Below are 22704 nucleotides of genomic sequence, written 5' to 3' on the forward strand. Positions count from 1 at the left end.
CACCATGTGTATCTTCCTGGCACAGCCGTCCCTGCTCTTAACGCGGTCTCAAGGCACTGGGCTGATTTGGGAGCAGGGGAGGGGTGGGGGGCAACAGACCAGAGCAGCCCACCTGATGCTCTGTGCCCCCGGCGTCCGTCCCCTACCCCCCATCCTCAGCACGGCCCAGGGTGACAGCTACCAGGAGGCAGGGGCTGCAGGGCTCTTGAGGCCACCACCCAGGCACCTTGTCACACCCCTGCCTTGGCCGCAGGGTCTTTAGTAGAGAGAGCCCACCGGCCGAGGTAGGCTGTCCCCACCTCTCAGGCTTGGCAGGTGGTCGGGCCTGCGAGCGGGGTGTCCTGAGGCTGTGTGAACTGCCCTGCCCAGGGTGGGGAGAGCTGAGGGGACAGGCCCCAAACCAGAGGAGCTGAGGGTTCCTCTGGGGTCCTGGCAGGGGCAGAGGATGCGTGTGTGCTCCTGAGGGACACCAGGTCAGGGGCTGGCCAGGCCACCTGCCTCATCCAGGAGACCCAGAGCATGCCCGAGGGTCCATGGGCCACTGCTGTGACCCCACAGCCCAGGGACGGCCCCAGGCACGCGGCCCTACCAGCCAGCAGCTGGTCCTGGTCCTTGGGGCCCCTGCCGAGGCCCCAGCACAGGGACACGCAGCTCCGAGCCGCTCTCCCACCCCACACGCACACACATTCGAGATTGACAGGGGCGGGGACAGGACAGGATGTGGGACCTCAGCTGAGCCTTGCTGGGCGGTGGGGGGTGCGGGGAGGAGCGGGCCTCCATCAGTCACCGTGGCTGCCTCCCGGGACATGGCACCCCCAGGAGGTGTGGGCACTGACAGGGCCAGCGGGACGCAGACCCTCTCCCGAGAGCGCCACTAGCACCCCACAACCCCAGCAGGCTGAGGGCAACCACTCTGGACAGCACTTTATTGATTCCCTCAACCCCTGGGCAGATTGGCACAGGTCCCTGGGCCCTGGCCTGTGCCCGGTCTGCCATTCCCTGAGTGGGGCAGGAGGGAGCCCCATAGGGGCAGAGAGGCCTTCTGGGGGCTGGTAGGAGGCAGTGGAGAGCCAGCCTCCCTCCCCAGCACGCAGGTGGGGGCTGGCTCTGGCCTTGGGCAGTGAGGTGAGGAGGTGGCCATGAGGACCAGCCGGGGCAGCTCAGGCCCCCACCACGGGAGCCTCATAGTGGAGCACATAGTAGTCGTGGACGTACATGAGCACGGCCACCGGCTGCCCGATGATGAGTGTCAGCCACACAGCTGCGTTGCCATAGTTGCCCTGGAAGAAGCGGCTCACTATCCAGGCCAGCGGGATCTGGAGACACGGGCGGAGGTCAGCTGGCCACAGGGACCCGGGGGCGGGGCGGGGGGGCCTGGGGAGGGACGCTCACCTGAGCCATCATGCCCGTGAAGGCCCAGAGGCGGAACATGTGCAGCGGGATGCTCACCAGGTACTGCAACGGGGTGACAGGGCGTCAGCCGCGCTCGGCCACACCGCCCAGGGACGAGGCAGGGGGCCCGCAGAGCGCTCACCTCGTGGAAGAAGGCGGAGGCGAAGAATACCCCTGTCCTGGCCACCCACTTGCTGCTGCCCCGTCGGAGCATGGGCTTGTAGAAGTGCCTGCGGAGGGAGGGGCCGTGGGACGGGTGCCTGGCTCCGACTCCGGCCCCAACCCCGGCCCGCCCCGGCCTCCCGCCCACCGCACACCTGCCCACGCCCACCTGAGGCACCACTTGTGCACCGGGATGTTCCAGTTCTGCCAGAAGTAGGTGACAGACTCCGAGTTCCTGGGGGTTGGGAGCAGCGAGTGACGGAGCGGGCCCGGCCCCGCCCAGGCCCCGCCCCCGGCACGCCAGGCCCCGGCCACCCACCACCAGTCCCGGTAGAATTCCCGGTCTCCGAACTGCATGAGCTCGGCCACGGCGTTCATGCACGAGTGGAAGAACCAGTAGAAGAAGATGAGCCAGATTAGGTGATTGGGGACCTGCAGGGGGAGGCAGGTGCCAGGTTGCAGAGCACGCTCCCCCCCCGCCCCGCCCCGCCCCGCCCCGCCCCGCCGCTCACCGCCAGCTTCAGGAGGCGCTCGATGATGCGGGAGTAATCCATATCCTGCAGAGACAGAGCTCAGCTGGCCCCGCGCCCCGGCCGCCGCGCCCCCCGCCCCGGGAGAACCCCACCACTCACCTTGAAAGGCTTCATGGAGTTCTGGATGGTGGGGACCATCCACTGCAGGGGAAGGCACAGTGTCAGCTCCCTGGCTAGGAAGCGCACCCCGCCCCTCCCGCCCCCGCCGCCCCGCCGCCCCGCCCCGCCCCAAGTACCTGCTGGATCAACCCCACCTGCAGCTGAGTCAAAAACAGCTGAGGGAGGAAGCAGAGAACACCAAGCTAAGGCCCCGGCCCCTAGCCACTGGCCCGCCCCAAACCCCCCAGCAACTAGCAGCCCCCAAGCCCCCCCAGCCAGCCTTCGTCCTCACCATCTCAAGGAGCCTCCGCAGCAGGAAGCGCTTTCGGATGCGGGGAGAGCGGGGAAAGTTGAGCTCATAGCACAGAGTAGGGGCAAACAGGAAGTAGTACAGGTCTGCGGGAGGGAGTGGGGGCGGGAGTGAGGCCAGTGCCCATCCGGCTCAGGGCAGCCCCCCGCTGCCGTGGCCCCGGGAGGGCCTCACCTCGGTAGGTCAGGTTGTCCGGGTAGCTCACCATGCGCTGGGCAGTTCCCCCGTTGGCCTTCTTACCTGCGGGAGCTACAGGCAAGCAAGGGGCGGTGAGGCCTGGCTGTGGCCCAGGTCTGGACCCCCGTGGCCGGTGACCCAAGCGCCGAGGCCCCAACCCCGGGCAGCTGCTCACCAGCCTTGGCCTTGGCCCGTGCCCTCCGCTCTCGGCACCACAGGTTGACGTCCCGGTAGGAGAAGAGCTTGAGGAAGAGGATGGTGTACACCATCAGAGCCAGCACGGAGCCCACTGTGGGAGAGGCAGGCTCAGGCCACAGCCCTCCCACACGGCCCACAGGAGGCCGGGATCTCTCCTGCAGGCCCCTGGGGCGGGCTGGGGTGAAGGACGCGGCGCACCTGGCGTGATGGACTCGAGCAGCAAGGCCACGGCTGCCGGGAAGCAGAGGATGGTGGCCAGGTTGAGCACGTGCAGCAGCAGCCCAGCCTGCTCCGTCAGGGCACCCTGGGATGGGGGGAGCACAGTGCTCAACCAGTGCGCCCACTCCCTCGGCCAAGGGCCCCCCGGGGGAGGGCCGCCAGGCCTGCAGCACAGCCCCTCCCAGGAGAGCTACTCGCAGCCTGAACCGTAGGCCCAGCGAGGGGAGCTGACCTCTGGGCGGGACAGGGGACCCCGGCACTGCTTACCACCGCCAGGCGCTTCTCCACCTGGAACGCAGCCACAGCAAAGACATTGGCCACTGAGGACAGAAGTGCCCCAGGTTCAGGAGCAGCTCACCCCTGGCCCTCCCCACCCGAGGGCTTCCTTGGCGCCCAGCTCACCAATAACCAGACACAAGGCGGGCCAGCTGTAGGGGTCCTTCAGAAACAGAGACACCACCTGGATGGGATCCACCAGGATGCCGTACCTGGGGACCAGGGGATGAGGGCCTGAGCAGGTGGGGAGGGGCCTCAGGGGCGGGGCCGGGGCCCTGGGGAGGACACTCACTTGATGAGGTTTTCTAAAAATAACCGTGCATTGCTCAAGATCTGCAAGAGAGAGGAAGGGCACAGCCCCATTAGCCCTGGTCACAGGCTGCCCCCCAGCTCCTCTCAGCACCCGGAGGGGCAAGAGCCCTGGGTGTCCAGGCGGCATCCTGCGACCCATATGACCTGCACACCTCACCCCACACCACTGCGGGGACAAGAAGTCCTGCAGCAGTGCCCCCATCACCCCAACACCAGCAGCACAGATGACCTGTTCCCTAGCAGTGGGCCAGGGCCCTGAGGCCCCAGGATGTCCCACACCCCGGGGAGTGGGGAGAAGCTGACCAGTCCTGGGGGCTAGGCAGCTGAGGCCGGACTGCCCTCTTCCACTCTCCGAGCCCGGGCCCATGGCCCCAGCGCGGCCCCAGCAAGATGGGCTCCTGAGTCTGGCCCGGGGCTGGGGAATGGCTTCCCTCTGCAGGCCCGAGGGTCTCCTGCTCCACCCCAGAGAGCACAGGCCCTGCCGGGTGCCCTCAACTCAAGCCCTGAGCAGGGCTTGCGGCACACTCTGTGGAATAGTGATGCTGGCCAGGGGACACTGCTGGGATCCCTTACCTGGGTGGTCAGGGAAGGCTTCACAAGGAGGTGACGCGCAGAGAGACACAGGAGCCCGCCCTCCCCCAGCCACATGGGCCAACCTCCTGCGGGGCACAGATGTGCCGCCACCACGCCCGGTGGTGGCCCCTCCTAGAGCCCACAGCAGGCAGGAGCCAGAGCTGCTGGTGGGCCCCGCTGGTGGAGGGAGCGCAGCACAGCCCCGGCCCCGGGGTGCACATCCCGTCCAGCAGGGGCGCGGTAAGGCAGCAGAGCAGGGGAAAGGTTCTGGGGCTGGGCCAAGGGCCAGGCAGGCCCAAAGGGTTGCAGGGAACAGGCAGTGCTGCCAAGTGGCCCAGGGCCTGCCCTCCGTGGCTGCCTCTACAAGCGGGGCCCATGCGGAAGGCCTCCAGGGTCCAAGGACACATCTGAGGGTCGGGCAGGTGTTGGAGCCACTGTCCCCTTGCCCAGCCAGCTTCCCGCCCACCAAACCGCTCCGCGGAGCAGGGAGCCATGACAGGAGGATGTGGGTGTGCCAGGAGCAATAACCACAAGCCGCACCCAAGACAGAGGTGCTGATGTCAGGGAAGGGTCAAAGGCCTCTGGCCACATCAGCCTGCGCAGCAGGGACTGGGCCCAAGGCCCTTGCCCCCTGCCCCACCCTGCGGGCTGCTCCCTGGCCACGAGCGCAGCCCCACCCAAGGTGCCAGCAGGCCGGGGCCGCAGCCAGGCCACCCACGGAGGTGGACACAGAGGGGCACCTAGGGCCGAGGCCGAGTGCGCTGTCGGAGCCCGGAGCTGCCAGGCTGAGCCCAAGAGCCGTCAGCCTGCCCCTGCTCCCCCCGACCAGGCCTGCCAGGGACCCCAGCCCACGAGGATCCCTCGGAACAGAAGAGACTCTTTCTGGACCCCAAGACCACCCACACCTGCTGTTTCTGGGATTCAACACAGAGGAGAGGCGTGTGGCCCATGCAGGGACCACCGCCACAACCTCTCGCCCACGCAGCCTGGACACCAAAGCTCTGGCGCCTTCCCCCAAGGGCAGAGCCTGTGCCCAGGCAAAGGCCAGCCTCGGGCCATGGCCCCAGCTGCCACAGGGACACCTGCTCCAGACACCAGCCTACTCACCAGCATCACCACACACCAATTCAGGATCCCACGGTAGTTGTTAAAGCCACTGTCAGAGCTGAACAAAGAATCTTGCAGGCGGTGGCACCTGGTAGGGCGGGAGACAGACACTCACCAGCAGGCACCAGCGGAGCAGCATGGGCTCCCCCTGTCCCCCGGGCGGTGAGAACCCCGGGCCAGGACCAGGTGTGGGTTCACCCCCCGCCCCGCGAGCCCAGGGGCCCAGCCAAGTCCAGCCCCTCAGCAGCCAGCCTTGGGCCGGACCCCAGCCCCTCCCACAGGGCAACTGTCATCTACTGTAGCCCAGCAGGCCCACCCTGCCCGCTCTCCCGCCCACACGTCCTACTCCCCTTCCACAATCACAGGGGGGCCAGGTAGGACCAAGCCCTCAGGACCACCCAGAAGCCTGTCCTTCCAGGACAGGAGGACAGCTGGCCCTGCCCAGCCCAGGGCAACAGGGAGCTGGAGCACCGCAGGCCAAGAGCCCATCCGCGCTCCCCAGAGGCCCCTGGCGCCACCATGCGCAATGGCTACAGGGGGCGTCAGACTCCGGGAGCCACAGGCCCAGCCGGCGATTCTGCAGCTGCAGACGTGGAAGCAGCGCCTGGACCTGCCTTGCTCATCAGCCCACCCTGCCACCCAGCGCCCCGAGGGGCCCCCACCTCAAACCACCTCCTCCCCATGCTGGGCCCATGCAGCTCTGAGTGGGCGCGGGGCCCTGGGCCAGCTGAGCACCTGGACACGCACATGCGCCTTGGGAGCAGGGGCCCGGGCCTCATACACTCCCGTAGCCTCCAACTGTTTCTAAAAGAGCGGAATCCGGCCCAGTTCAACCACAGGGTAAGTACTGTGCTCCTGCCCCGGCCGAAGAGGCAAGAGGGGCCTGATGGCGGTGAGGTCCCCGCAGAAGCAGGAAGAAGCGACCTCAGAGCCCACCCAGGAGAGCTCCCACCTGATGGGGAAGGGGAAGCAGAAGCGGCCGCACATCCCCGCCCGACCCTCAGGGTGACACAGGTAGCAGAACGGCCACTGGGAGGGACGCCTGGGTGGTTCAGCGGTTGAGCGTCTGTCTTTGATTCAGGGCCTGATCCTGGAGTGCCAGGATCAAGTCCCACGTCGGGCTCCCTGCATGGAGCCTGCTTCTCCCTCTGCCTGTGTCTCTGCCTCTCTCACTGTGTCTTTCATAAATAAATAAAATCTTTTTTTTTATTTTTTTATTTATTTATGATAGTCACAGAGAGAGAGAGAGAGAGAGGCAGAGACACAGGCAGAGGGAGAAGCAGGCTCCATGCACCAGGAGCCCAACGTGGGATTCGATCCCGGGTCTCCAGGATCGCGCCCTGGGCCAAAGGCAGGCGCCAAACCGCTGCGCCACCCAGGGATCCCAATAAATAAAATCTTAAAAAAAATAAAAAAAAAAAAAAGAAGGGCCACAGGGTGGCCAGGGCTACCCATAGCCTAGCCGCAGCCCAGCCCCTGGGGCGCTCAGCCTGCCCTACCCACCCCGGCTGCCGTGCCACCAGGAAGCCCCACACAGCATTGAGCAAGGCCTCCAGTGTTGTAAGACGGGAGCCCTGGGCCTCCCCTCCCCTCCTGTGCACGCACGTCTCCCCCTCGTGAGGCACCCAGGCAGGACAAGCGGACTCAGGAGGACACAGCGGGGGCCCCGTAGCAGATGTCTCTCAGGGCTGACCCTGCCTCAGTGGCCAGCCTTGCTACGGCTGTGGTCAACACCCAGACGGCCCCACTGGGAGGGAGGGGCTGGGAAGGCTGCGATGCTCCCCGGCACCCCATAGCCAGGGTGGAGGCAAGGCCCGCGCTGCGCCCGGCCCACCAGCCTGTCCCGGCCACAGGCCTGGCCTCCTCGTGTCCAGCTCCCAGGTCTGTCTGTCCTGGGCCTTGCGGTAAGACCACTGAGGCCCTCTTCTCCCTGAGTCTCTGCGCCTGCCTTTCTGTGAGGCGAGCAGAGGTCAAGGCCCCACTGCCCAGAGAGCAGTCTCTGAGCCTGTCCCCGGGCCAGACCCTCTGCCAAGTGTGAGCCCATTCGCTTTCACTGGAGCCATCCCAGGGCCACCCCCATCTGCACGTCAACATCCATCCAGCGAACGTTTCAGGACAATGTGACCCCTTTTCCCCTTTGGGCCGCCAAGACCACGCTGGCTTTATTTTCAGCCATCTCTAAGAAGAAAACAGGGCTGGGGAAGGGGTATCATTTTCCAAATCTGACACCAAACAACATCATAAAAACGTGTTCAGATCCCTGCCGTGAGGCTCTGTCCAGCTCTCGAGGGCTCCCCAACCTGCCCACCCCCACTCCCCAGGCCCTCCATGGAGCTCCTCCCACCCCAACCCCAGGCACCCCACTTCCCCACAGGTCAGAGACCCAGGGGAGGAAGCCCACCACCCACCAAAGCCCACAAGGTCCAGCCCTGCCGGTACGGCCCACAGTGGACCAGAGGGCAGACAGCTGGCCTTGCCCTCTCCCCTGCTACCAGCAGCCACCCACACCCCTGTGCCCTGCAGCCGTCCCACACTTGCTCCCCAGGTCCACCCAGCCAGCACGGTCATCGTAACTCATTACATGTGTCACATCCGTCACATCCCCTTTGGGAGGTAGGTGCACGGGGAGAGTTAGGCTTGCCAAAGTTCGCCCAGGGACACAGCCCCCAGTGAGGGTCACACCTGGGGACCTCAGGGTCCAGCTCCAGGGCCGGCTGTCCTCCCCGCTGCCACCCTGTCAGCACTTCCTTCACCCAGCCTCTGAGCTGACTCCTGGGATACAAGGTGAGGAGGTGGGCCCTCCACATGCTCAGACCCAGGAACAGACACCCTGGGGGGGACCCTGCACCCAGAAGGCTCTGCCTGGAGTGCCCATGAACCAAGGGCCACATGCCCCGGGACAGGGCGCTGTGTGCGGCGCCCCCTCCTTCCCGCCCCATGGCCACACCTTGTCTGGGACACACCCAAGGCCTGACCCACCTGCCCAGGCCCAGGTGAGCAGGAAGTGTAGGGAGGGGAGGAGGCCCGGGCCGGGGAGTAAGGAGGAATGGGGAAATAGAAGGCTCGGGAAGGCCTGCCTGGCCTGGGGACCAGGAGGGGTGTAATCCCTAATCCCCGCCATCCCTGCCATCTCCAGATCCTCCTCCTGGGGGTCGACCTTGAGTTTGGGGAGACAGGGCTGCACTGGCTCAGCCCAGCTATCAGGAGCACAGGTGAGGCTTCCCGACACCTGGCCCTGTGGAGGCGGGAGGAGCCTGTCCCGCAGTGGCCACTGGGCCCAAAGCCAGCGCCCCCCATCTTACACAAAAGACAAGTCCTAAAAAAATAAAAAATAAATAAATAAATAAATAAATAAAAAGACAAGTCCTGCCACCCCTGGATGAGATGGTGCTAGCCATGCCCCTGCCTCCTGGACGGCAGTTAGCAGCGGGGACTTCGCAGCCTCCCTCACTGGCCCGCAGACGACCTCCTCCTCCTCCTCCTCCTCCTCCTCCTCCTCCTCCTCCTCCGCACAGCGGCGCCTGCGGCACCTGCAGACTCTGGGCTTGACCTTTGCCCACGCTCCTCAGTGCTGAGATTACCTTATCTCCAGGTGGACTGTGAGCACCCCGAGGGCACGGACCCCAGCTGCCCTCACCCCCCCCCTCGCCATGGTGAAGAAAGCCTCTCTTCCTACCGAGACAGCAGATCCTGGCAGGCACACTGACCAACTGCCCACTTCCTCCGTGCTAACCTGTAGCCCCAAAGGCACTCCCCACGCCAAAGGCCCGGAGGACCCCTGGGCAGGAGCGGAGGTCAGCAGCGGGAGGACGAGGCTGGAGGTGGCAGAGGGAGGCCGTGGAGCCAGCTTCCAGGAGGGAGCCCTGACCCGGCCAAGTCCGCCCATCAGCTCAACCAGCTCCCCACGCCTGCCTGCCAGCCCCCCAACTACACAGGCTGCCCCACCTGTGGGCACCGCCAGAGCCCGATTCTGCCCCGCAAGAGGACACTTCTGCTAACATAAGCAGGGCCCCGGGCCAGCCAAGCTCTGGGTTGAAGGAGGGGCCCCCATGAACACAACTCTGGGGACGGCGTGCAGGACCAGACCACCGCTCAGGCTGCCGACCCGGGCCGCGGGCAGCCGCCCCAGCAAGCCCCCGAGGGCCTCCCCGGCCTCCTCTCCTAGCGCACGGGGGCTGGGCCGGGCGCCCCCGGGCTGCGCGGAGGGGCGTCTGGAGGCGGGGCGCTTCCACCTGGTGACCTTGGCAGGTGGCTCTCCGGTCCGTGCCTCAGTTCCCCCGCGGGGCCCAGGGCACACCTGCCCACGCCCAGTCGGGGAGCGCCCGGGCACTCCGAGGGCCCCGGACAGGGGTCGGCGCTGAGGGAGAGGCGCCTCGCTACCTCAGGTCCCAGTGGCTGCCGCCCGCGTCGGAGCCGCGGCTCTCGTCCTTGTCGGCGGCCGGCCCGTCGCCCCCGGGGCCCGCGGCCCGCACCTCCTCTTCCGCCGCCGCAGGCCCGCCGCCGCTCTGGCTCGAGGGCCGCGAGCCCGTCCTCCGGCGCCGGGAGCCGCCCGCGCCGCCGCGGTCGCCCATGGCCTCAACCCGCACCCTGTCCCGGCAGAGTCGTGGCCCGCCGGGCTCGCAGCACCCAAGGCCCGCGGCCCCGCCTCCAGCCCCTCGGCCAACGGCCGCCACCGCCCCCTGCCGGCCGCCGTAGCCCGCGCGCTGGCCCGGGCCGCCAATCAGCGCGCGCCCTCCGGGCCGTCCGGGAGCGCGGGCGCGTTGCTCTGGGAGCCGCTCACTGGCCGGCCGCGGCGGCGCGCGCCTATTTGTAGTCCGCGGGCGCGCGGGGCACGCTGGGAGTCGTGGTCGCCCCGCGCGCGGCACGCTGGGAGCCGGGGTCGCCCGGGACGCCGGGAGGACGGGGTTCGGGGCGTGCGGCCCGTGACGCAGCCTCCTCCCCGCGGGCCGCGGCGCCTCCGCGGAGCTCCCCCGGCCGCTTCCCTGCTGCTCATCCCTCTGGAAACGCAGGGTTGCGCCATTGCTCAGCCAGGCGCGGAGCCCGGGGCGTAATCATTTCCGAGGGGCCTCCCGGGTTAGCGTCCGCCGGGCCAGGGCGCGGGACTCATCTTCTGCCCCACCCAGCGTGTGGGCCCCGAGCGCACGTCGGGGAGCCCTCTAGTTAGCACCTGCTTTTCCTCAGCTGAGGTTGTCCACACAAGCGCCAGACCGAAAGATGGAGCAGGACAGAGTCCCAGGCCCCGGTCCCTGGGACGCCCGCCCTGCCCGGTGGCTCCACAGCCCCGGGCCCCGCGGGGACAAGGACTCCCCTCCCCGGGTGGCCCCTTCCGGAGGCTTGCGGGGCCGCCATCCTTTCCACCCAGGCTAGTTTTGCCAGGGCCTGGGGAGCCTGGAGACCTAGCGGCTCCCGTTTCTCGCACGACTGCGAGGTGGCAAGTGCGCCTCCCTCCCACCTTAGCTTAACACGCATCTGTGTGTGGGGCTTGGAGTGTGAGCATCCTGGATTTCGGGGTGCGAGGCTTTCCTGGGGGCTCAGCCAGGTTTACCCAGCAGCAAAACTCCATTAGCCATTCATGCCCGAGGTGAGCAAGGCCAAGAAGAGCGCCTCTCTAGAAGCAAATATACCAAGAGTGTCGGCCTGAGGTTAGTGGCGTCTTCGTGCGGACTGGCCACCGCCTTCATCACAGTGTCTGGGCCCTCGGTGACACGTCCCTATTGCCACGGGGCCATCGGGGACTGATAGCCCGCCATCCGTACCTGGCAGGCTGGGGCTACCGGGCCGTGTCTTCCAGTGACCCACCCCAGGGGCTGCGGGCCTGGGCAGGAGAGCCCCTCCCACGTGCCTACGCTGCCGACCTGCTCTCCCATCCAGTCCTGCAGACCTCGGGGCCTGTGCACGAGCTGGCCTGCGCCAGGCTGCGCTAGGCCTTGCCGAATGCCGATCCCGAGCGAAGGTGAACAAAGGGGTGTCCTCGCGGGCGCCTGCAGCGTAGGAGTGTGCCCCGGGAGCGCTGCCACGCGCGCCCACGGTCTCCGCGTGCCCTCTGGCTGCGCCGTCCTTCCAGTGCGGAGCCCAGAGCCACGGGGCCCGCCCCAGCTGTCGGGGAAGACTGAGGACTCAGGCTCCCGGTCGGCCTCGGCCGAGCGCAGCGGCCAGGAAGCGGGAACCGTGAGGCTGGAAGCGGCTGCCCGCGTGCACGACCGGCTCCAAGCCGTTCTTTGGCAAGTGGCAGCAGGAGTGAAGCGACTGGAATGGACGAGGCACCACCGGGAGGAGCAGCCCCGCGGGGCCCCCGGCCGGGCCGTCGAGGCTCGGGCGCTGAGCGGGTGCGCGGGGAGCCGGACAGCGAGGCGCGGGGCAGGCGCGGGGCAGGCGCGGGCTGCCCGAACACAGATGAGGAGGAGCCTCGGCGCCGGGGCGGGGCCTGCGCCGCGTGGGCGGGGCCTCGGGAGGCCACGCGGGGGCTCCCTCCCCCCTCCCCGCGGCCCCAGTCACCTCGGGAGAGGGGGAGGCTCGCCGGAGACGGGGTGCCTGGCGACCCGGGCGCGAGAGGGCCATTCCCCTGCCCGCGCCGCACCTGCGCAGGGGCCAGAGGCTGGGGCTCGCCGGCAGGCGCCCAGAAAGAGGGGCCAGCGGGCAGACCCGGCTCGGGATGCAGGGTCCTGTCCGTGGAGATTATGGGGACTGAGGGACAGGCCCGGGGAGGCAGGTCCCGCCCTTCCACCCCAGGGCCCCTCGGGGGCCTGCAGAAGCAGAGACCTCTGGTCCACACCCAGGAGCTGGCAAGGGAGGAGCGCTCCTCCGGCCTGGACACTCCCCCGGGTGTGACTTCGGGGGCGTGGCGGTTGGAGTAGTGGGGAAGGGCTGCTGTCAAAGGCGGGTCTCGGGTAAGCTGTCCTCCCTGGGGCTGATTCTTCCTACGAAGCCATCCCCAGCCTGGGGACAGTGAAAGGTCCAGGACATTGACCTCTCCCCGGAGCAGTGGCTTTCACTCCAGAGGTTTCCACAGGCTCCTAGTGCTCCCCAAAGAGGGCGCCCACCTCCACCTGAGCCCCACCCTGAGCAGCCTACAGGCTTACCTCTTGCAGCTCAGGCTCCTGGGCCGTCCACCTTGATGAAGTCTGGGCAGACCTGTCTCCTGCCAGGGTTCACACAGCTTGCTCTGGGATGACCTGGTTTGACGGCATGTCTCCAAAGACTCTAGGCCCCTCAGCTCATACCTGCCTACCTGGGTATCAGAAGGCATTGCTAGGGCAGGTGACCCTGTCCCCGGGCTGCCCCTGACCAGCCCAGTCCTGCCCCTCACCTCAGTTTGGTTCATCCTGTCTAGAGCTCAAGAGCTGTGAGTGGCTGTGGAAGCCTCTCTGTCCCCTGAGTGGCACCTCCCCAGAACCAGCATGGGTCAGCTGTCCCTGGAGGCCTCCTCACACTGCGGGGGTCAGGATGTGGGCAGCACGGAGCAGGAAGGGGCTAGATCTTGCACCCCCTGCTGTCCCCCTTTTTTCCACTGGCATTGAGGAGGGCTCATTGGTGGCCGTCAGGCCCAAGGGGCAGCAGGATCCCCTGCAGGGAAAGTAGGCCAGAGGTCTGCAGGCCCTGCTGTACCAACTCAGGTGAGTCTAGGTCATTTCTGGGCTGGGCCTGACCTCAGGCAGGAGACCTTTGGCTCCCTCAGCTCCTGGCACAGGGTGGATTAACCTGCCACTGGACAAATGCCAGCTGCTTTGCTTTCAGGGGAGTCCTCCCACGCCTCAGCCTGCCAAGCCGGCCCTCCTGACAGGATGAAGACAGCCCTCTCCTGAGAAGGGACACTGGCACGCCTGACACAGGCAGTGAGCTGCCCCTGGGGCTGCATGGGCAGGCTGCCATTGCCAGCGCCCGGCCTGCACCAGCCCCGCCAGGACGCAGCAGGACTGGACAGACGGCCCTCCGACATCCCAGCGCCCCTGTAGGCCCAGCGCTGCAGACATCAACCCGACACTCCAAGTTCTATCAAGAGTGGCATTTATTCTCCTCGTGGAGGTGCGGCGCTCCGGGGAGCTGGTGCTATTGTGCTTAGGAAGGAGGTCTGTCCGTCCGTCCGTCTGTCCGGCCGGCCCAGCCCCAAACGGGGGCGGAAGAGGGGCGCGGCCCGAGTAAAAATCCCGGCCTGTTCCGGGTGGGAGTATGTACAAGGCGACGGGGCTCAGGCGGGGGTGGGGGCGGGGCAGGCCGGCGGCCGCAACCCCCACCCGAGGGCCCCCGCATCTCGGGCCCTACTCGTAGAATCAGTACAAAATAGGTGCTACCTAAACGTTCCTTCTACCTGAATTCGCTAAGTCGGTTATTGTGCTGCTTAGTTATGGGGGCGGGAGGGGGCCCATGGCTTTCCACGGCGGCGGGGTGTAGGGAGAAGCGGGAGCCCTGGCCGGCCCATGGCCCTCTGGCCTTCTCCTTAGGTAGGTAGACAGGCATGTGGGGGTGCGGCGGGGCACCTGTGTGTGCGTGTGCATGCGGGTGTGCCCAGCACAGGAGGGCAGGCCCCTGCTTGGGAGCTGTGTGGACACGGGGCTGTGGTATAGAGGGTTTTGGATATGGGCCCTGCTGGGCTGGGCCCTCAGTCTGCTCCGGCAGGTGCAGCTGGGTAGCAGCTTGGTGCCCAGTGGGTTGGGGCTGACCAGGCCATACACTCCAGCGTGCACCTTTTGTCTGGCCTGCGGTCCTGGCCCCACACAGCAGAGCCCGGGAGGCCAGGAGATGGAAGGACTGAGAGTTGGTGGTATGGGTGGCCCTGCTCATGCTGGGCCTTGGGGCCCTGGGTCTGTGCCACCTGAGCTGAGAACGCCAGGTGCAAGTCAAAGGTCGAGCCCAGTTGCACCCAGCACTGGCCCCTGGCTGGGGCGGGGAAGAGGTAAGGGGGATGCAGGGCTCGGTCTAGGGACCAGGCCTTTCTCTGCAGATGCAGCCCTCCTTGGCCCACCCAAACCTGCTGGACCCCTGTCACCCACATGCACCCCCCGCAGGTCGCTGCATCTCTGGCCGACTCTGCAGCGGGCCTGGCACATGGTAGGTGCCCAATGTACAGTCCGTCGGTGGGTGATGGATGACTGAAGGAGGGGTCTCGGGCGCAACCGCCCTGCCCCTGCCCCTGGAGCCGTTACACCCGCAGGGCTCTGCCGTGGGGGGGAGGGAGGAGGGGGAAAGAAAGTCTGCGCGTCCGGCCCCGCGCAATGTCCCTGATCTAGGGGCCTATGGGGTGGGTAGGGCAGGGGGATACCTGATTCTCAGTAACTCTAGAGGCGGCGGCAGCTTCGCATGCAGTGCGCATTATTGCTCTATAGTCGGCGTCGGACTAACTAAGGGACAGGAAGCGGGCAGCCCCGGGAAGGGACGGGAGGGGGTGGGGCTGCATGCAGTGACGTCACAAAGGCGGCGGCCAATGGGGCGGGCCCTTGGGGCGGGGTCGCCGCCGAGGCTTTGGCATAGACGGGCGAAAGTTGGCAACCGAGTGGGGGCGGGGCCCAGGGAGCGGGGAAGGTAACCCCGGACGTCCCGAGCCCCCGGCGTCGGCGGGAAGGATGGGGGCCTCAGCGCCCCTTCCCCGACCCGAGTGCAATCCGTTCATAAATAAAACGTACAAATACAGAAAGAAAGAAACCCGACGCATCCGCAACCCCCCCAGGGGGCTTTACCCGCAAAGCGAATACAGAGAGGTGTGTGATGGGCCGTGCCCAGGCCTGCCTGCCGGGCCGGGCTCCGGCCTCCCGCACCGAGGGCCCGGGGACGAGGGGGGGGGGGCCCGGGGCGGGGGCGCTGGGATCTGAGGAGGTCGGATAAGTCCATGCGATTCGATATGCGTCATTATTATTCGTTATGAAGGACAGAGCCCGGGACGCTGGGCTGGAAGAATTCGGATTTGGCAGAGGATGCGAGGATGCGAGGGCGGGAGAGCGGGGCGGCGGGGACCCAGGCCCCGGAGCGGCCCCGAGGGAGAGGGTGCCGCCGCCCGCCTCTCTCCCGTCCCCAACGCGTCTGTCACCCCCGGGGCTCCGCGGAGGCCGAGGAGCAGGGCCGCCTCCGCAGGACCCCCTCCCGCTCCTCCCCCCGCCTGCTCCCCGGACGTCTAGGCCGCAGGCCTGGCCCTTGGAAGGCTTGGAAAGGGGTGGGGAAGACCTGAGTCTCTGCGACACGACCCAGGGGCGCAGAGGAGGGAGGGGGGTGCTCCCCACCTCACCCCACCCCGGTCTTCAGAGACCTAACTCGGAGATGAGGTTCGGTTCGGGGTCTCCTCGACCCTATTGCTGGGAAAAAGCCTGGGGCACCCTGGAGGGGAAGGGAGGGGGGTCGGGGTGGGTCTCCCCTCAGGACCCTATTGCTTGAAGGGGCCGACAAGGCCCCCGGCGGGCGGGGCGGGGCCGGGCCCCCTCCCTCTATTGCTGTGAGGAGGGGCCCGCCCTCCGGCCCCTCCGCCTGGGCGCTGGCGGAGACTTCCCTGGGGGCCCGTATTGCTGAGAGCCGACCGGCTGGGCTGGCGTTGGCACCGCCGCCCTAGGCCTGCACGGGACCGAGCTGCGGCGAGGCGGCGGGCGCCTGGGCCGCGGGGCCGCCGCCGCCAGCGCCGCCCTTGAAGCATGCAGACTCGTAGTGCTTGTTGAGATAGGACTTGAGCGCGAAGCTCTTCTTGCAGCGCTTGCACTGGAAGTGCTTGAAGGCCGAGTGCGTCTGCATGTGAGCGCGCAGGTTGGAGCGGTCGGCGAAGGCCTTGCCGCAGTGCGCGCAGCCGAAGGGCTTCTCGCCCGTGTGGGAGCGCATGTGGCCTTGCAGCAGCCAGGGCCTCGAGAAGGCCTTGCCGCACACGCCGCACTTGTGGCGCAGGTCGTGCGTGAGCAGGTGCATGGCCATGGCCGGCATGGACACGTACACCTTGCCGCACGTCGGGCAGCGCCGCGCCAGCTGACTGTCCAGGCTGCGGTGCGTCTGCTTGTGGCGGCTCAGGTTCGACGACGTGGCGTACGTCTTCCCGCACTCGCCGCACGCGTGCCGGCCCCCCGCGCCGCCAGCCCCGGGCCCCGCGCGCGCCTCTGTGCTCACCCCCGCGCGCGCGCCGCCCCGGGCCCCGGCCCCCGACCCCGCGCCGCGCGCGCCCGCCCCGGCCCCGCCTCCGCCGTCGCCGTCGGGAGCCGCCGCCGAGGCCGTAGAGGGGGCGGCGGCGTTGGCGGCCTTGCGGCGCGAGCGCCCGTCGGTGATGAAGAAGGCGTCAGCCGCGTAGCCCTCGCTGACGGCCGCGTCGCCGTTGATGTAGCCGCCCGCGGCCGTGGCCAGCTCGGGGCGCGGGGTGGGGGGCGGTGCCGAGCCCGCGGCCGCCGGGCCCAGTTCTCCGCGCACGGCCGCGGCGTACATGGGCTCCGGGGACGGCCCCTTGAGCAAGGCCGCCTCCGCATCGCCATCGTAGACGGAGGCGGGCCCCGCGTAGTCGTTGAGGTATCCTGGGGGCCGGGCGGACAGACAGGCAGACAGAGGGAGGGGGCAGCGGGCAGCGGGCAGCGGACGGGACACACGGGGTCCGGGAAGGAGCAAACAGGAAGAAGGACAAAGGAGAAGAGGCCGGGGACCGCGGGGCACGGAGCACGGAGGAGGGGGGGTGGAGAGAAGAGAGGACAGATGAGACCGGGCCCGGCTCCGCCCCCGCCGCCCGCCCCACCCGCGCAGGGGGAGGACAGAGGCGCATCCTCGGGCGCGGCTGCCCCCCTTCCGCGGAGCCTCAAGGTCAGGGGGGAGGGGCGGCGCTTCCCTCGCCCTTCCTCCTCCACCCCTCCTCCCCCTCGGGTTCTCCCCACTTCAGCAGTTTTCCCTGATTATGCAACACACTGCGGACCCGCAGCGCACAAAGCCGGGACCGCCCACCAAGGGACCCCGTCGCTCCTGCCTCTCGGGGTTCCCACCTGCTCTTCCCCTCGGCACCTAGAACTCGTGCCCGAGCTGGATGCTGCCCCTCGTTGGCCCCCGAGCCGCCCCCCCCCCGCCACGGGCCCTGAAGACTTCTCCCTCCGGCAGCCCCTCCCACCCGGTAGTACCTCCTTCCTTCCGCCCAGGTGTCTCCTCTTCCTCACTGGACTGGACCCCCCTTCCCGCTCCAGCCCGGTCTCCCTCCATCTACTCTACTTCTTCGCCCACTCCCTTCGGTCATCCCGCACCCCCTGGGCCCTCCCTTGTTCCACATAGCTCTCTCCCCCCAGGCCCTAACCCTTTGTCGGGGCCTTCCCAAGCCTCCGGTGGGCGGGTGACCAGGGCGTGCCAGGGCACCCAGCAGGGGACACCTTCACTGAGGCAAGCTGCAGGCAGGCAGCATCATTCAAGCCGATAACCGCAGTTGTTCTCAAGGCACAAGATGGATCTCACAACCTCAAAGTCACAGATGCACACACCACACGATGCAGCCTCTGGCTTCTCCAGGGTTACACCCAGCCTCCCAGCCACCGTCAGCCCTGGAGTGTCCTCAACGGGGTGGGCTGCACGCTGATCCCAGCCCAGCACCGACTCATGCAGGGTCACACATGCAGCCACCCAGGACACACTCTCAGCCAGGGTCGCCAGTCACATGGGTGCACAGCGGCCTCAGAGTCACATGGTCCCATGTAGTGGCACACAGGCAGGCACACACTCATACAGGGTCACACACAAGCGCACACAGTCACATGGCCGCACGCAGTCACATGGGCGCACACAGGCTCACACACAGGCTCAGGTCACACTTGTTCTATCACCCCAGGCCGCCGCTGGCACTCCCAGCCCTCTTGCCTGCATGCTAACAGTTGTCCTTGAACTTGAGCAACCTTACACAAAGAGCCTCCCCCTGATTCCAGCACTTGGGACCTCCCTACGTACAACCCTCCTGCCCACATCCTCCTGCCTGACCCCGGCTGCAGGGGAAATACTGCTGCTTCTCTGCTGACACTCTAGTCCTGACAGGTGGCGGCCCCCACTGGACCCATGCCTACTCCCAGGAACTCGCAGCACTCCCCTGACCCTAGCCAAAAAAAAGACAGGATGATGCCGAGGAAGGCCCAGGCTTCTGGGTGTGGGTCTGCACGCATGACAGGTCCTGTCATATCAGCCAGGTGTCCGTACGACTGCATCTGTCCCCGCATGGTCAGGGTGTGGGTCGGTGTGTACCTTCGGGCACTTCCTGTTCCCGTCCCTTGTTCCCCACCTCGTCTCCCGCATTGGCACTCTCCTTGCCCGGCGGCCGTGGCCCTGCTCTGGCCTGCCTCTGCGTTCCCCTCTCCCCACCCTCCTCCACAGTCCAGCTTCAGCCTCCCTCTCCCTCTAGTTCTGGTTCCTCGGGTCTATTTCCCGGGGCCCCTGCCTCTTGCCTCCCCAGTACTCTGGTCCTCTGCCCCCTCCAGCACTGCCCTGGGTCCCTTGCCGTCCCCAGCCTCAGCCCAGCTCGCACCTTTCTCGTGCAGTCGCACTCCGAGGTCGCTGCGGGCGCGCCCGTAGGAGCTCTCGAGGTCCGCCGAGGAGAACGTGTCAAGTTTGACCTTCTTGACCAGGAAGGACCTGGGCATGATTCCTGCGGGGCTCCGGCGCTGCGGGCCTGCGGAGCCGGGGCGCGGGGGGGCTGCGGCCGCGGCGGGGCCCCGTCACCATCCGAGGAGCGGCGGAGGCAGCACGGGTCCCCACTCTGGCCTCTGGATGCTGCCGCTGGAGTGCCGTCCTCTCTCCTCCTGCCTGCCTGCCCTGCGTTTCCTCCTCTGCTTCTCCGGATTCCTCTTTTCCTTCCTTCTCTTCTCTTCTCTTCTTCTCTTCTCTTCTCTTCTCCTCGCTTCCTTCCTTCCTTCTTTCCTTCCTTCTTTCCTTCCTTCCTTCCTTCTTTCCTTCCCTCCTCTGGTCCCGGCTTCCCAGCCCGCAGTGCCGCCCCTGGACAGGCGGGGGAGGAGGCCGGGGGGGGGGGGGGGTTGGGGGGTGGGGAAGGGGGGAGCGGCTCCGTCCCGAGCCCGGAGGCTGCGAGTGGGTGCAGGGCTGGCCCGGCTCCGCGGCCCCCTTCCCCTCCCCCCCACCGCCGTGGCGGAGCCTCAGTCAGCGACCCCCCATGCCCCTGGGGGTGGAGGCGCCGGGCCCGGAGAACGCGGCGGCGGCGGCGGCGGCGGCGGGAGCGCCAGCAGCTTCAGCACCGCGGCCAGCGCCGGCCCGGCCAGCACCTCGGCCAGCGACCGGGCGCGCTCAGCCGCGGCGGGCGGCGGGGGGCGGGCCGCGGGGGCTCGGCCGCCGGGCGGGGGTCCTCGGCGGGGGTCTCTGGGAGGCTTGCTTTATTGTTCTGCAGCCGGAGCGAGCGGCGGCGGCGGCAGCGGCGGCGAGCGGGGGGCGGGGGTCCTCGGGGGGAGGGGTGCGCAGGGAGGGCGGGCCGAGGGAAGGAGAGAGGGAGGGACGGGGGCTCCGGGGGCGGGGCTCGGCGCTCGGACAGCTCCTGGGCCCGGCCTCCTGCGCCCGCGGCCGCCTCTGCCTGCGGCCGGGCCCAGCCTCTGGCTTTTAAAGCCCGGGAGCTGAGGGAGGGGGAGGGCGGGGAGGGAGGAGAAGCCGGCGGAAATGGCTTCGCTGGACCGGGCCCGGCCAGGGTCTCCTGGGAGGGGTCTTGGGGATGCCGCGGCCCCCGCCCGTGTGGATTTCCCCCGAGCAGCTTCGGGAATGGAGGCCTGGCGGTCTGCGGCATTGTCGTGCGTGGGGGGAGAGGTGGAAACAGGCCTGGGACTCATGAGCCGCAGCCCGGAGATCTAGTGGGGAGGGACGCAGGGCGGATCCCAGCCCCGACCCGCCCGCCTGGCTTTCGGGTCTGGAGGCTGGGGATCTCGGGGGGCGGGGGCGAGAGGCCAGAGAGCGAGTGCTGAGGCAGCGGAAGCGCAGTGTGGAAGCGCTGCGCGCGCCGCGTGCCGCAGTGTCTCCCTGCCACTCGGTCACCCGGGCTGACCCCGTGCCCTCTGGAGAGGCCTCCCTGCACCCCTGCCCCTTCCCCCAGGGGCGGATGTCTAGCGCGGCGGCGACGCAGCCAAGGGGCTGGGGAGGGGAAGAGGGGCAGCCGTGCTCTTGCTCTAGAAATGCGACTTCACGGGTGGTTTTGCACCCTCCCGCGCGGCCGCAGCTTCCCCCGGCGGCCCCGCAACCAGGCGGATAACCCTTCCCGCGGCCGCCCGCCCCGCGTTTGCAGCCCCCATGACGTCAGGCCCGGCCGCCAATGGCCGCGTGCGGGGGTGTCGGGGGCTCCAGGCCGCACAATGGCCGCGCGCGGGGACATATGTCCTCAATTAGGACCCCGAGCTGCCATTGTCCCCTCCGTCCCCGCGCCGGCCGGGTGGGGAGCCCACGCTCGGAGCGCCTCCGCGCGCCCGCCGTCGCTGAGGGCCGAGGTGGCGGCGGCTCCGGGGAGGGTCCGGGCGCGGCCGGGCTGGGGCGCGTGCAGGGGGTGCGCGCGCCCGGCGCTCCTCGCGGTGACCTTGCGCAGGCGGCGCGGCGGGGGCGCGGGCGGCGGGCGGGGGCGCGCGGCGGGGGCGCGGCGGCGGGCGGGGGCGCGCCGGGGTGCGGTGCCGAGCCCCGCGGCTGCCGTGTGCGCGGCCGGGCCCGCAGCCCCGCTTTGTGGCCTCGGCCCGGCTGCGTATTCGTCCTGCGTGGCGGGCGCTCCCGAGGGGCGGGGGCGGGGCGCCGCCAACCCCCTTATCGCGGAGCCGCAGCCGGCGCGGCCCGACGCGGGGGCGGGGCGGGGACACCCCCCCCCCGCAGAGCCTGTGTTCCCGGCGCCCTCTCAGGGGGGCCCGGCCGAGGCGCAGCCGGAGGCGCGGGGCCAATTAGCATTTTGATTGCGGGACTGGGGGCCCATCTGGACCGAGGCCTAATTACCGGGCAAACCCTCCGGGCGCGGGCGGGACGTGCCCTGCCGGTCCCTTCACCGGCGCCGCCGCCCCGCCCCTCCGGCGGCTCCCGTGCCCCCCGCGCGGCCCAGGCGGCCTATCCCTCGGCTCGCTCTCGCGCCCGGCCCGCCGTCCACGGCCCCTGGCTGCCCCTTCACCTCTGTCGTCATTTATCTACTCCTCCAGCCCCTGGCTGGCCGTCCGCGTGCCTGCCCCTCTGTCAGCTTCCCCGCCCCCCACCCCGCTCCCAACCCTCTTGACGGACAAGGCGTCAGAGCGCGGACACATATGTCCCACGGCTGCGCTCTCTAGGGGACCATTCGGGCGGCCCTTGATCTCGCTCGCTCAGGTGGAGTCCGCAGCCCCCTGGGGCGCCTGGCGGGGAGGGGCAGGTGGGCCCAGGCCTCGGCCATCAGTTCGCAGTGGCGGGGGTGCAGAGCACACATGCGGCCCGGCCTCAATTCCTCAATTACGTGGGCCGCCTCGCCCCACCTCCTTTCCAGCACCCCCCCTGTCCCCCGCCAGCATCCCAAGGTCGCTGCGTCCCAGTCCTAGGGTCCAGCTAGGAGAGACTGGGGAAGGAGAGATGGTGATTCCCATGCTTTTGGAAACTTTTAGCTATCCTCCCCTGGAGGCCACCCTGAGTCTCTCCCACTGAGGGCTGAAGACCTGGCGGGGGTGGGGTGAGCTTTGTTGCAGGAGAGGACACAGTCCCAGACAGGCTACTTTGGCTCCCCGAGGACCCAGCCAGTTGAGGGATACTCCAACCCTCAGGGCCTTAGCACCCGAGAACCTTGGTCTGTCCACCCTGCCCCCATAGAGCCTCTGTTCCCTCTGTCCTGGTTCATGTTGCAGCTGGGCCCAGCATCTTACCCACCTGGGGTGAGGGGATGCAGTGTTGGTTCTGTGTCCCTCTACCTCACTCTGCTTCTGGGCATGACCTCTCCCGCCCTGGGCAGGTCCCATGTTGCTCAAAGGCCACGCTTTAAAGTGGAAACTCAAAATAAATGAATGAATGAATGAATGAATGAATGAATGAATGAAAGAAAGAGGAAACTCACAGTGTTATGTCCCCAGCACCCTCCCCCCAGCAGAGCCAAGATCCCTTGTGTGCTCACTCCTGGGCCCTCAGGTCACCCTCTCACCCCCCTCCACTGTGCTGGGGCTCCAATCCAGTCTAGCCCAGCCTACTAGCCTAGCCTAGCAGGTCCACTCCTCCTCTGGATCCCTCTCCCTGGCTGCCAGCATCTGATCCTTGCTAGGAGTCTCTTTTGGTCTGGCTCCCTGGCACCCCAACACCCTCCTCCTCATCGGGAGAATGGAAGTCTTCCTGGAAGACTTTTTTTTTTTTTTTAAAGAATTATTTATTTATTTATTCATGAGAAACAGAGAGGGGGGGGGGTGGGCAGAGACACAGGCAGAGGGAGAAGCAGGCTCCATGCAAGGAGCCTGATGTGGGACTCGATCC

The 22704-nt window shown here is 68.0% G+C and overlaps 2 protein-coding genes across 5 annotated transcripts; both read right to left on the bottom strand.

Annotated features, from left to right (window-relative positions):
• Positions 1 to 912: 912 nt before the first annotated feature.
• Positions 913 to 14950, bottom strand: DGAT1 (diacylglycerol O-acyltransferase 1). Of its 4 annotated transcripts, none has more exons than XM_077847678.1 (18): positions 14615 to 14950; positions 12438 to 12586; positions 5359 to 5446; positions 3659 to 3699; positions 3493 to 3578; positions 3358 to 3410; positions 3070 to 3175; positions 2849 to 2962; positions 2671 to 2745; positions 2479 to 2582; positions 2324 to 2362; positions 2187 to 2228; positions 2067 to 2111; positions 1874 to 1986; positions 1724 to 1789; positions 1535 to 1622; positions 1393 to 1455; positions 913 to 1316 (listed from the first exon to the last, which is right to left on the bottom strand). In XM_077847678.1, the coding sequence occupies exons 1-18, from the start codon at positions 14663 to 14665 to the stop codon at positions 1161 to 1163; spliced, it is 1479 nt and encodes a 492-aa protein (XP_077703804.1). In that variant the 5' UTR covers positions 14666 to 14950; the 3' UTR covers positions 913 to 1160. The 4 variants fall into 4 exon arrangements, with proteins under 4 accessions (XP_077703804.1, XP_077703806.1, XP_077703805.1 ...); XM_077847680.1 differs by lacking the exon at positions 14615 to 14950 and adding an exon at positions 12665 to 12694; XM_077847679.1 differs by lacking the exons at positions 12438 to 12586; positions 14615 to 14950 and adding an exon at positions 9739 to 9990.
• SCRT1 (scratch family transcriptional repressor 1) lies at positions 13346 to 19288 on the bottom strand. The gene is made up of 2 exons (XM_077847686.1): positions 18791 to 19288; positions 13346 to 16823 (listed from the first exon to the last, which is right to left on the bottom strand). The coding sequence occupies exons 1-2, from the start codon at positions 18903 to 18905 to the stop codon at positions 15886 to 15888; spliced, it is 1053 nt and encodes a 350-aa protein (XP_077703812.1). The 5' UTR covers positions 18906 to 19288; the 3' UTR covers positions 13346 to 15885.
• Between the last annotated feature and the right edge of the window lie 3416 nt (positions 19289 to 22704).

This window comes from Canis aureus, chromosome 14 (assembly GCF_053574225.1).
Source record: "Canis aureus isolate CA01 chromosome 14, VMU_Caureus_v.1.0, whole genome shotgun sequence".
In the NCBI taxonomy this organism is placed as follows: domain Eukaryota; kingdom Metazoa; phylum Chordata; class Mammalia; order Carnivora; family Canidae; genus Canis; species Canis aureus.

Bases quoted from the DNA above. Each gene is read 5' to 3' on its own strand.
- DGAT1 (XM_077847678.1), bottom strand. From the start codon at position 14,665: ATGCGCACTGCATGCGAAGCTGCCGCCGCCTCTAGAGTTACTGAGAAT. The intron at 5,447-12,437 runs GTAAGCCTGTAG...CCGCCCTACCAG, and splicing joins AGGAGCCTGAGCTGCAAGAG to GTGCCACCGCCTGCAAGATT. The intron at 2,229-2,323 runs GTACTTGGGGCG...CTTCCCCTGCAG, and splicing joins AGGTGGGGTTGATCCAGCAG to TGGATGGTCCCCACCATCCA.
- SCRT1 (XM_077847686.1), bottom strand. From the start codon at position 18,905: ATGCCCAGGTCCTTCCTGGTCAAGAAGGTCAAACTTGACACGTTCTCC. The intron at 16,824-18,790 runs GTGCGAGCTGGG...CCCGGCCCCCAG, and splicing joins AGTGCGACTGCACGAGAAAG to GATACCTCAACGACTACGCG.